The sequence below is a fragment of the Gopherus flavomarginatus genome, chromosome 1 (genome assembly GCF_025201925.1).
Source record: "Gopherus flavomarginatus isolate rGopFla2 chromosome 1, rGopFla2.mat.asm, whole genome shotgun sequence".
NCBI classification, from domain to species: Eukaryota; Metazoa; Chordata; order Testudines; family Testudinidae; genus Gopherus; species Gopherus flavomarginatus.
This window is the reverse complement of record NC_066617.1, coordinates 135,975,704-135,988,309: the sequence shown is the minus strand read 5'-3', so window position 1 is coordinate 135,988,309 and position 12,606 is coordinate 135,975,704. Positions and strand designations below refer to the sequence as shown.

At 37.5% G+C, this 12,606-nt stretch overlaps 1 protein-coding gene across 3 annotated transcripts in view; it reads left to right on the top strand.

Moving 5' to 3' along the window:
- The window catches only part of LRP6 (LDL receptor related protein 6), a 186,735-nt gene that overhangs the window by 8,990 nt on the left and 165,139 nt on the right, over window positions 1-12,606 (top strand). For 2 of the 3 annotated variants that reach the window (XM_050965130.1, XM_050965148.1), the window contains exon 2: window positions 3,179-3,572. The exons of the other annotated variant lie outside the window; for it this stretch is intronic. In XM_050965130.1, coding sequence (XP_050821087.1) covers window positions 3,179-3,572 — 394 coding nt within the window. The remainder of the gene's footprint in view (window positions 1-3,178; window positions 3,573-12,606) is intronic. 3 annotated transcript variants of the gene reach the window in all.

Genomic DNA, 12,606 nt, shown 5'->3' with positions numbered 1-12,606 from the left:
TAAGCATTTTTCCTCGTCATGTCAGTATGAAAGAGGAGTTAATGGTAAGGGAAACCCATATCATCACTGAGCAGTGTACAGAAGCACAAATTCAGTGGCGAGCCTTTAATTAAATGCATTGCTTTTACAGCTTCATGAAGGATTAGGTGTGAGTTTTTAGTTACTTCCTTGCTGGCAAAAAGCTTATGTAGGAAACAGTGAAGCCATAAGGTGGTAGGTGTAATGATTTGCATTGATGTGATCGGACCACTATTCTTACCAATCGTTGAATGGCTCCAGACAGGCAGATTGCAAAACTTGTGGTACTATGACAAACATTGTTTTTGCGCATTAGTTCTATTGAACGCTTGCTTCTGCTATCAGAAATGTAACTTGCAAATAATCAAAACATGCATGCATGCACACACATACACCGGCTGACTCATCAAGTTGAATTGCTAAGTAGTTGCTGCTATTTCTGTGTTCTGAAAGCAGTTCCTCTTGGATATCTTCCACCATGTCTCTAATAAAGCATAGAAGAGTTTTGTTTGAACAAAGGCATGCTTTTCAGTATGATAGCTTCTTCAGATCCTGTGTCCCTAAAAGAATCAACCAACCAAACCCCATGTCAGTTACACAGGGAAAGATGAATTTTTTTGCAACAGTTTTCCCTTTCTACTGCCATCTAATTTTAATGGGTACCCAATAAGATGCTTAAAGGGCATTTCCTATTGATGCTGCCAGTTTGAGTGATCAGGTTTTGTTGACTTATTCAGAGTTTCAAGTTTTCTCGAGGGAGGGGGGAAATCCTCAGATTTATTGTTCACTGATGGGTGCATGGTTTCTAAATGTCACAGCAACTTGGAAGATTTAATACTCTCACCAGCCAGCCCTACAGAACACACTACAAGTTGTGGTTTTGAATCAGTCTATGTTTAACTGTGTGTCATGCTTGTAATCAAATTTCATTCTGAAGCATAATTCGAATAACTTGTATGACTTTGCGAAAAGGACATATTTCAGAATCATTCCTCAGCCAGAACTGAGCTCCCCCCAAAGAACAAACAACCTATGCAATACAGTTGTGTTAGACTCAGCAGTGCCTTCATGATTACCCTTGACATGCCTGTTGTTCCAATTCAGTGTGTGCTATGTGCCTTGGTACTCTAACTTCGTGTTGTACATAATAATGGAACTTGTACTTGTTTGTGCCTGGATTTGCCTTATTCAAACGCAGTGCATATTGTCTTATTAGAAACGGTTCTGTCAGTCTGCTGTATGCACTTATATACTGCACTGTACCACTAGCTGAATTTCTCAGTTTACGGTAGTATGGTAATCTTTCAGAGTACTGAATAACTTATTTGGAAAATGTGTATGTGTTTTTTGTGTTTGTTTTTTTTTGTGTGATTTCTTGTGACCTGCCCAAGCAACTTTAGACCTAAAGTTTGGGAAACTTTCTTTTAAATCGTTAAAATTAATTTTTTAGACTTTTTTTGCGGGGGAGAGGAAGGTAGAAGGATAAGGTAACAAATTTGTTACTTAAAATGGGGTTCCCCTCATTCTGTAAAAATGCCGCCTCCTACTCCCATAGAAGTATTATGACTGCACTAAATATTTTGCTGTAAATCAATGTGGGTAGATAAAGATGTTAAGTTTGAAATCTGACTTTGTTAGAAAAAACACTCAATGTTATGCGGATATATGAATGACTGGGTGTGAGGGAAATTTTTATGCAGTGTTTGCAAAATGAACCTAAGCAAAATTAACTGTTTAAATTTGATTAAATTTTTTTGGGAACACTTAAATATTCCCTGACACTGAATTAAAAATTTATTTTCTTTTCTGTCCCCTCCTTCTCTCCCCATATGAGTTTCTGAAGGACATGGCATAGTACACATGCAATGAATAGTCTTGAGAGAGCTGAACTTCTGAGGTGACATTTTAAAGTGTAGGTCGATTTAACAGGCACATGGATTTCTAGTCTCAGTGTAAGACTTCTATATAAGAACTGTTTTTTTTCTGGAAACAAAAGTGCTATCTTTTTGTAAGAATCTGCAGACCTATACAGACACAATGGCCATCATCAAACCATGTGCAATTTTTGACTCCATAAAAGCAGGCCTCTCTCTGGTGACTTAACAGGTTTCTTTAGCCTGTAGGGGAAACTTACAACTATAGGTAAGTCTACAGTTTTTTGTTAAGTTGATAGCAATGTTATGATGACATATATATGAATATGTTTAGAGGGCCAACCTCAGTGCCTGGCTAGGTATTTTATGTGCCCTCATCCCAGTAGTACCTGAGCAACCGTCGAGAAGGCTAGTTGCATTTTGTTATAGCAGTTTAAAAGGGGATTTCGTTTGTGGTGGTTCTGTTTTAAAACCCTTTTCTTACTAACTTCCATTGCAGTACAAATGATGCTGGAAAGTTCATGATGTGTGATACCGGTGGTTGAGTATAATTAAATGGATATGTTACAATTTAAAATATCTCTTGGTTACTGCCTTTCAATAGTTTTATTCGTGGGTTACATATGAAAGTTATACCAACTGTGCAGAAACAAGTATGTGGTAGGCAAACTAGGCATGCAAAAAAAAAAAAAAAAAAAAAAGAGACATTAGATCAGATAACTAAACACGGCATGGTGGGCCTTAGTTTGAAAGAAGACTTCACACAGTTTTTGTAGCTCTGCTTTTTCCTCTCGCTTAAGTACTAATTAACGTTTTATATAATATCTTTCATTCCAAGCGGCTTCAGAGTGTGTATGTGCAACACTGTTAAAAAGGAGCCTACTTTAGATTGGAGGGCAGCAGCAGGTGAGCAAATGGTGCACATCACATTGGCCTCAGTTTCCCCTTCAGGTACTATTTGAACACTGCTCTCCTAGGAAAAGGTGTCCATGTGATCTTCAGTGAATGTATTGAGACCTGTTTTCTTTTTTGAACATCTTATCTGAACTGCACACACTGTAGGATAGTGAGTGGCATGTTTAGTAATTAATCTCCTTCGAAAGAGCTGAGAGGATCTTGCTGAGATTTAAATTCTGACTTCAGGTTATCTAGTTAACTTCCAAAGGGTGTCTTTTCTGGAGTCATTGAATTAGCCCTTTTGTACCATGTCTGTGAAACTACTGATGCCTTAAATTGTAATAGCCTGACTTACATTAACGTATGTCATTTTTCCCCTCCACCTAAAGCTGCACCGCTGCTGCTGTATGCAAACCGACGTGATCTGCGATTGGTGGATGCTGCAAATGGGAAAGAAAATGCTACAGTTGTAGTGGGTGGTTTGGAAGATGCAGCCGCAGTGGACTTTGTGTTTTTCCGGGGGTTGATATACTGGAGTGATGTAAGCGAAGAAGCCATTAAGCGAACAGAATTTAACAAAACTGGGAGTGTACAGAATGTGGTCATTTCTGGGCTTTTGTCACCTGACGGTTTGGCATGTGATTGGCTGGGAGAGAAACTATACTGGACGGATTCCGAAACAAATCGGATTGAAGTTTCCAATTTAGATGGATCTTTGAGAAAAGTTTTATTTTGGCAAGAATTGGATCAGCCCAGAGCAATAGCCTTAGATCCTGCAAGAGGGTAAGTCTTTGGTGGTTTTTTTTTGTTTTTTGTTTTTATTTTTTGTCATGTCTTGGTCATTAGTTACTTAAATTCAGTGTGCTTATTAAAGAGATCTGAATATTCCCAGTTATGCATACCAGGTGGTGGTCTTGTTTTTCTTGCACTTAATGTGAGATGTGAAAATAATAATCTGCAATATTGCTGATTTATTTTTGTGTATGTGTGAGGTACCTTGCTGTCCAGACAACAAACTGGCTGCCTCTGTTTAAAAAATCAGATGTGCAAGCAAATATGTGAGAAGAAACTGTTCTTGTTCTAGTAGCAGTGCAGAGGATGATAATTCATTTGGTTCTGATTAACATGTGAAAACAGATGCAGTCTGTTTGTAAAGCCAACACCTGCCTATGGAGCTATAATATACTGCATTGCTGCTGTGGACTGAGCAAAGACAAAAAAAGGTTATTCAGCATTTTTGTTACAATATAGTGTTAACATTGCAAGAAGTGAGAGAAACCAAAAAAATAATGTTGAGAGAGAGGTTTCAGCACTCAATTAGAAAATACATTTATTGGAAACATGTGATCCTAGTGCTGTTGGGAAATTCCATTGTAATAAAAACAATGATGCAGTAGAACTGGCTAAGGCTAGGCATAGTACAAGCTTTCTTCTTCTTAACTTCCATCTCAAGGTCTGGTAGTGGACCTTAATCATGACTTGCAGTACTCTGTGTTTATTCCCTTTGAGGTCCTTTCCTAAATGGTGGCCATCAAGCATGCTGAATTCAGTGGTAGTTTTGTCATGTAGATGAATGTCCATTGAAATTTAGGATGAGTTCACGAAATGCATGGTTAGTTGTGATGTTCTTTCTAAAATCTGATGGTCTCCAGAAGTGAGACTGGTGCAATAACCTAGTGGCCCGCTTAACCCAACGTTCATTTTCTTAAAAATTGAATAGGGTCTATTACGCAGAATAGCTTACAAATTTAGAAAAGAAGTGTGTGTTTTTTGTCTGAGCAAGAACGTTCATCTGTATCTGCAATATTAAGAAGACTGACAGAGTGGATGCTTTTATAGAAGGGTCTCTTCCGTACCTTTCTCAGTTTTAGATGTTTGGGGTATTATTGGGTAGAATGTTGGATGCTTTGGTTGCAGGTTTTGAATTTGTTCTTATAGCCATACTACAATTTAAAGAGAAGCAATCTCGTTTTTAGTTTATTTGATGGCATAGTTTGGTTTGCAAGTATAGGAATCTGTATAATAAAATGTGCTGTCATATTTAATTACTAAACTTCATAGATAAATTGTAATAAAATGTTTTCAAGTTCTTTCCCCATATAATTTTGAGAGGCTTATAGACAAAATATAATAAAAGTACTTTCTCTACATTCCATGCACACACACACATCAACAGGTTTTGAAATAAATGAACACAGTTGTAAACAGCAAAAAGAAGATGGAGTTCTGCTCCCTGTCCACTAATTGCTTCGAAAATTTTTAAACTCTGACACTGAAATAATAAACTTAATACACCAGTTATCTACAACCCTCCAAACAATAAAAATACCGAAGGAAGCAAATAAAAATATAAAGCCCACCCGAAAACAAGAAGGGGGAAAAATAAGGCAAATATGTTTGGGATAGGTTTGCCAACAGTTGGTTGCACTAGTGTTTTCTTTATAAAAATAGTTAGTATTCATATGCAGAACATCAGGAATGAAATTTGTATAAAAGCAGAATTGACAAGCCAAAAAAAGCTTCCTAAGGTTAGCGTGGTTTCTGTTGACCTAGTCAAAGAGTGTGTCCGTGCGGCAGTCACGTTTAGCAATTAGTTTTGCAGCAGAAGGGAAATTTCGTCCAAACGAATGGAAACCAAACTTTAGCAAACCATTTGGGCTTTGCAAGAGGCATACATATTGTCCAAGTATGCACAGTAACATTCTTGGTGGCTAGAATTGGATGAGTACGAGGATTATTTCTCACAAGGTTTATGTGGGAGTAGAACTGTAAAAAGAAAAATTGAAGGAGCCAAAGATACACTTTTCTGGGGGAGGGGTCCATTAGACCAAAAATAAATATCAGGACAGGTCCATTATAGATGGGCAAAAGTGCTTTCCGTAACCTTTCCGAAAGTCTGACTCCTAAGGGCCTAATTAATAGTTTATTCTCTGATCACAATTGTTCAGTTTTTAGTTTAAATCTTCATGTAATTGAAAGGCAAAAAAACATTTCCAGATCTTACTACAGTTCTTGTCAGTAAAAGTTCAAGACAAGAACCCTTTCAAAGACTGAGTTTTAAATATAAAGGAATATTCTCTCTTCTGACTCTCCAATAAAACTGTTCCTGGTGAGATTTATTGATATACTAGTAACTAAGTTGTGAAATAAAGGACATGTTTCATGGTGATTTATTTAATATTTTGCAGAGATTGATCAGTCTCAAAACCTGAAAAATGCTAGCAGTAATTTTATTCTTTAAAATCTGAAGAGATGCCATTTTTGCGGACTGATCATATGTCAAAACTTTCTCCTGAGGATGAGTGGCATCAGCACAGGGATGGGAATATAGAAAGTATGAAAACTATCTTTTCTGTTTCAGAAACATTTATTAATTTATTACTGCATAGATAGAAGTACCAGTGTGCTGTCTGAGAGTTTTATATTTGTGTCCATCAGCTGGTGTGTGGAACCAGCAGCGAAGAGGACTAAGAACAGCAGCCTAACAGTAAAATCTAGAACTTGAAAAACAAAGCATTCTCTTCTCCTTGGAATCCCAGCCTGTGACTTTTCTTTTTAAATTGCAAACATTTACAGATTATTTAATTTGGAGTAAGAAACACCTATATATATATATATGTATATATATATATATGTATATATAAAATGTCTTGGCAATTACATAGGGCTTAATGAAAAAATGAGTTTAATGCATAATGACCCTTTTCGTAACATTAATAAATCCATCTAATATAAAGTGGCACACATAACAAGTTTCTGATTTTAGCAAAACCTTTTTTTTTAAATTTCTCTGGCAGAGTTGTGAACCTTCTTGTTAATACCTTGAACAGAAAAGTGATATTGACCATTCTGATCAGGCTGAATTAGGTAGTGAAAGGTGTTCGTTTTTATATACATATAAAAGGTAAAAAAGGACTAAATTGAATGTTTGTGTGCAGTTAAAGCAATTTAATTTTTTTTAGCTGTTTCATCATGACTTCCCATTTAATAGAAGTTAAATGGTAATAGGATTTTTGAGTTTTTAAACCACAGTTCTCAAAACAAATCATCCCTACCCCGGATTACCCTAGTTTTTCAGGCTAAGAACTTTTGAATGACGGACGCTCTTTGTAGTGTTGTCGGCCATTGATCAACACAGCTTTGGGGAAGACAATCTGGGGAATGGCATGCTCTTGTAGGGAGTGTCACCGCAGTGGTAGAGATGGTGAGAAAATTAATAGTAATAATGTATATTATATAATATATATTTATAATATATATTATGGATTGGGTAGTAATGTACATTAACATTATTGGTAGTTTATACATGGGGACAAAGTCTGTTTTGTTTTTTTTAAACTTGGGAATTTTTACTTAAAGCCAGCATAACTTAAAGTGTGCAGAGATCTTGCTAGCCAGTTGTGTGATCATTGGGGCATGGCTTAAGGTTTTCATTTCACATGCTGCAATTTACTGTTTGACAGTTATTTTTCATCCTTCTGACAGTGGAATAAACTGTGTATGTGTCGTTTGGAGGAAGGGGAAAGGGATATTCTAGTCATTTAAAATCAGTGGGAGTTTTCAGTACTGTTTCAAAAGATTATCTTTGACCAAGTCCCAGTTGCCCTTTCTGGAACTGTGTTTTCTCTCTGACCTCCATTAAAACTTACACTGTTCTTCATAGTGGTGCAGTTGATGATAACGTGTAAAAATGTTTTGGTTTAGACAGTTTTATAACACAAAAAAATCGACACCACAAAGTTGGTCGTATAGTCTCAAGAAAAGTGCTACTAAGACAGCTAGCTTGTCTCGCTTCCAGGTATACTGTGAGGTGAAAAGGAACTTTGTGTGTCCTCTGGCAGCTCTGACTAATGTCTTACATTTCAGTGGTATTTTTTTAATTCAACTGACTAGAGTTAAAATAATTGCTAGTGAATAAACTCTTAAGTAAAACTATGTAATCAGTTCACATTGTAAAGATTTTTCAATAAATGGGGGACATTAGAGTACAAAGATTAATAATATACTGTTTTTCATAACAATGTAGGTTGATTTCTAGATATAATGTGTTGAGGGAAGCTCTTAAGTTTAAACCTCCTCTGAAGAAAGGGAGTGATTTTTCTCATACTCCAATTTGCAGATGATACTTCTCCAGTTATAACGTGTTCCTCTTTATTGACCCAAATTATGTTTGACTACAGTGTCACTCTCTACATATGTTATAGATCATATGCCATAAAAGGTAGTGAGGACTATGATTTTTACTAGTTTCCTTGGGATGGTGTCATTTTGTTAAGTGGCCATTGGTTATATTTTCTGGACTTGTTTTTTTGTATTGTATCTTCTTTATAACAGTCATTTTGGTGCTGTCACTGAGGTGACAGAACTTGCCAATGAACATGTATGCCTGGTTTACATTAGAGTTATTCCAGAATACACCTCTACCCTGATACAACGCTGTCCTTGGGAGCCAAAAAATCTTACCGTGTCATAGGTGAAACCTCATTATATCGAACTTGCTTTGATCCGCCGGAGTGCACAGCGCCTCCTCCTCCCCCCCAGGAGCGCTGCTTTACCGCGTTATATCTGAATTCGTGTTGTGTCAGGGCAGAGGTGTACCTATTCTGCTTTAAAGTCATACTCTCCCATATTCAGAATAACTTTAAATGTTTCTCTACAAATTTAATGTTTGTGAGATTAGGATCATAAATGTTACAATTTTTGTATGTGTTGTTTTTAGCAGTGCAGTAAATTTCATATAAGAGATCCTACCAGTAGGGGCATCGACACACAACCCAGCATTTATAAGTTTTAATTTGAAGGTGCACATTTTCAAATTAATTTTATAAAGCCTCCACCTGATTTTAAATCAGTGATTTGTTTCAAAATCAAGTAATTTAAATCAATTATTTATATCTTATCTTATTGATTTGGTTATTGGAGTCTCTCCCCTGGGGAGAAAAGGGCTACATAAATTTACTGATATACCGGTAGACAGAGAACAGAAGTCAAACCTGAAGAAGAGCTCTGTGTAAAATCAAAAGCTTATCTCTTGCATCAACAGAAATTAGTCCAATAAAAGGTATTACCTCGCCTATTTTGTGTCTCGAATATCATGTGACCAACAAGGCTACAACAGCACTACATAATACAATACAGTACAGTGCAGACCTGTGGCAAAGGACCCTGCAGCGCTTTGAGGTCCCTGCCCATTTTCCCCGCCCCCACTGACGGGGGGGAAAAGGGAGTAGCTGCTCCGGGGCCTGCGATTTTAAAGGGCCCGGGGCTCCAGACACCGCTACCGCGGCAGTGGAGTCTGGAGCCCTGGGCCCTTTAAATCACCACAGGAACCCCAGGCAGCGTGGACCAGGTGCCCTGGAAGGGCTGGCTGGCTGGGGGATGCTGACCCCTAGCCCTGCCCCTTCCATCCGAGGCCCAGCCCCTTCTGGGGGCCAGAGCTGCCCCCACACTGTACCAGTAAGTGTCCTGAGTTACTTTTACCCCTGTGTAGTAGTGATAATGTTTTTATTAGATTACACATTTGAATTTATATTCTTGCAAAGTGTCATTAACAGATAGGCCTACAGTATTTGGGACACTGTGAATACGTATGTAATCCTAGATAATTGTGTGTGTGTGTGTGTGTGTGTGTGTGTGTGTGTGGGTGGATGGATGGATGGATGGATAGATAGATAGATATCTTAAGATATTTCAGCATGGCCCTCTTAACCCACAGTCCGTTATCACACGGTCATGATGGCTTGACTCCCAACATCTGTGCCTAAATGGGTCTGTACTGTATATAATGTTTTGATGTAGTGCTTGCTCAATAAGTTAGAACTAAACATTTTAACTGAAGTAGTAATTTTTAGTTTGCAATTTTTGTATACCATTTGAGGCATTGGTATACATGAGCAAAGGGTTCTCTAAACCTTGTAATGGCTTTAACTGGATTATTTTTTCTAATGAAAACTAGGCATACATGTACATTTACAAGATATGTCAACTCAGTGACAGATGCAAAGTGACTGTTGTAAGAAGGTACAAGTCAATAAGAGTACCTTTTTCTGATTTAGTTTAATCCACTTCCAAGGTGGTAGAGTAAATTAATTTGGAAAAAAGGTGGCCTTAATCTGGAATAAGAATGTCCACATATGGAGTTCATTCAGGAATAACTCCATGTGTAGACAAGCTCTTAAGCATATATGTAAATTTGTTTGCATGACTAGTCTCATAGCCTATGTCCTTGAAGTTAAGCATGTATATAAACTTTTTACCTGAGTGGCATAACATTAAACAAATTTTTGTTTTCTAGTTTCAAAAATGTTAACAATGAAAAGTTATTTAGACTTTGAATACAATAACAAACTGAACTTACCTAGCAGTAAAGTTAGGCTCCAGTGTGCATATGAGAAACTGGAGGGAGGCTAAAGGGCACAGTTCAGTATTTCAGAAGGTGGTGTGAGTTGCCACTATAGCACAGGCTACCTGCTTGTCAGTTTTGTATTTGGGTGTGTGCTGTTCTCATAGAAATGTTTAATGAGGTGCTGGATTTGCCTTTTTTCAGTACAAATGAGCATTTTAAGTGTGAAACTTCTTGGAATTTCAAAGTTCGGAGATCCCCTCCCGCGCCCATGCTTGGGGGGAGGGATAGCTCAGTGGTTTGAACACTAAACATTAGTGGTTTGGCCTACTAAACCCAGGGTTGTGAGTTCAATCTTTGAGGGGGCCACTGAGGATCTGGGGCAAAATCAGTACTTGGTCCTGCTAGTGAAAGCAGAGGGCTGGACTCAGTGATTTTTCAGAGTCCCTTCCAGTTCTATGAGATAGGTATATCTCCATATATTATTAATTAGGAAACTAATTAAAGAAACAAGCACAAAGCATCCATGTAGCAATCTAACATGAATAAAGTGGAAAGAAAGTAAAGTAGTAGTAACATGTAAATAAAAATTTTGATTTAAATTAGGGTTGTCAATTGCAGTTAATGCCTGTGACTAACTGAAAACAAAATGTGTTAATTTTTTAACCACGTTAATCACACACTTCTGGGCAGGGAAGGAGGTATTGGCTGTGGAGGGGACCTGATAGTGACCTTGCTGCAGTAACCCAGTATGCCTCGAGAAGGTGGGAAGAGGCTCCCATCCCAGCTCCAGCAGAGAAGTAGGGATCTTGACCCTGCTGTGCCCCATTGCCCCGGCCAGCCTCCCTACACCAGTCTCTCCTCCCTGCCACATGCCAAGATCCTGAGGTAAAATCCATCCTCCGTTGCAAACACTTAGCTCAGTAAAAGGAGATGAGCCTGGCAAGCCCAGTACCAGAAACCACCCTTCCAGAAGCACCAGCAAGACACCTCCGTAACTCTCCTCCTGCACAAATCTTCGCTTGCTCCCTCCCCTGTCATCACTCCCTGTCCTCCCGGAACCTCCTCCTGCACTATAGTTCTACATTTGTAAATTTAACTTTCATGATAAAGATTGCACTGCAGAACTTATATGAGGTGAATTTAAATACTATTTCTTTTTTATCTTTTTTACCTTTTTTACAGTGCAAATATTTGTAATGAATAATCTAAAACGAGTGCTGTACACTTTATATTCTGCATTGTAATTGAAATCAGTATTTGAATATGTAGAAAACATCCAAAAATATTTAAATGATATTGTTATTTAACAGTGCGATTAATCACAATTAATTTTTTTAATCGTGTGATTAATAGTGATTAATTTTTAAAATCCCTTGACAGCCCTAATTTAAAATTAAGAAATGCATTTTATTTTGTAAATCATGATTGTTATCCACTGGTTAGAAAAGACTACTTTTTTTAACAGGCATAATAACTGATTAAAACTAAACTGGTTGAGTCTGAATTAATTTAGTGTTGGCATGGACACAGAGAAATTGAAATGGTTCAACTAGTGCTACCACTACTGTCCTATGGCTTACCAGTAGCTGGTAAAAATCCCAGAATGCATTGATTCTGGAAGCCAAGACAGGAACAATGAGATACATAGTGAGAATATCTTGTCATCAAAACTGTTAAGGACAGTTCTAATGTGGATATGCAGTGGTAAACCAGTTCCTCATGGCTGATGCAAGCACACTACTTGAACTGGTTGAATTACAAATTATTCAGTTCTCTAGTGTAGGCAAAGCCACACTACATATTTGAAGGTCAGCAATTTCACACTAATTGTCTTGATAAACTGTATTGAGGGAAGTTGGGTCCTAACCATTCTATAAGTGGTAAAAACCCATTGATGTCGAACTTGAAAGCAATTTTTTCAGAAGACACTGCATAGCTCGGGATATGTAATATGTGAATTAGTATTTGCCTCTGATTTCTAGTCAATTGCCAGAATGTTTCTAGGTAGCTGTGCACTAAACTCGTAGAAGAAAGAAACCAATTCTATTGTTCAGACCTTTGAAAATGGCTTTTTAAAAAGTAACTTAATTTCCCAATATAAAGTACAAAGGCATGTAGATAACTTGCTTTTGTAGTTTTAAAAAATCTGACTTACTAGCAAATCGTTATACACAGTTACTATAAATCAGTACAATAATAGTCTAAAGTAATATTAATTACATTACATTTTAAGATGAATTCCCTTCTTCATTACTCGTTCAAATCAGCGCACATCCACACATCTCCTCCCAGAAAATGTGCAAGATGGTATAAAGCCCACTCATTTTGTTTCATGTGCGGGTTGGGTTTTGGTTCTAGAAGGCCTTTGGGCTAAGACATGTGGCAACTACCAAATAAAGTCACCTTCAAAATAACTTGTTTGTTTGAAATGTTTGCATTCAGTGCACCTAGTTGCTGTGGTGATAAGGCAAT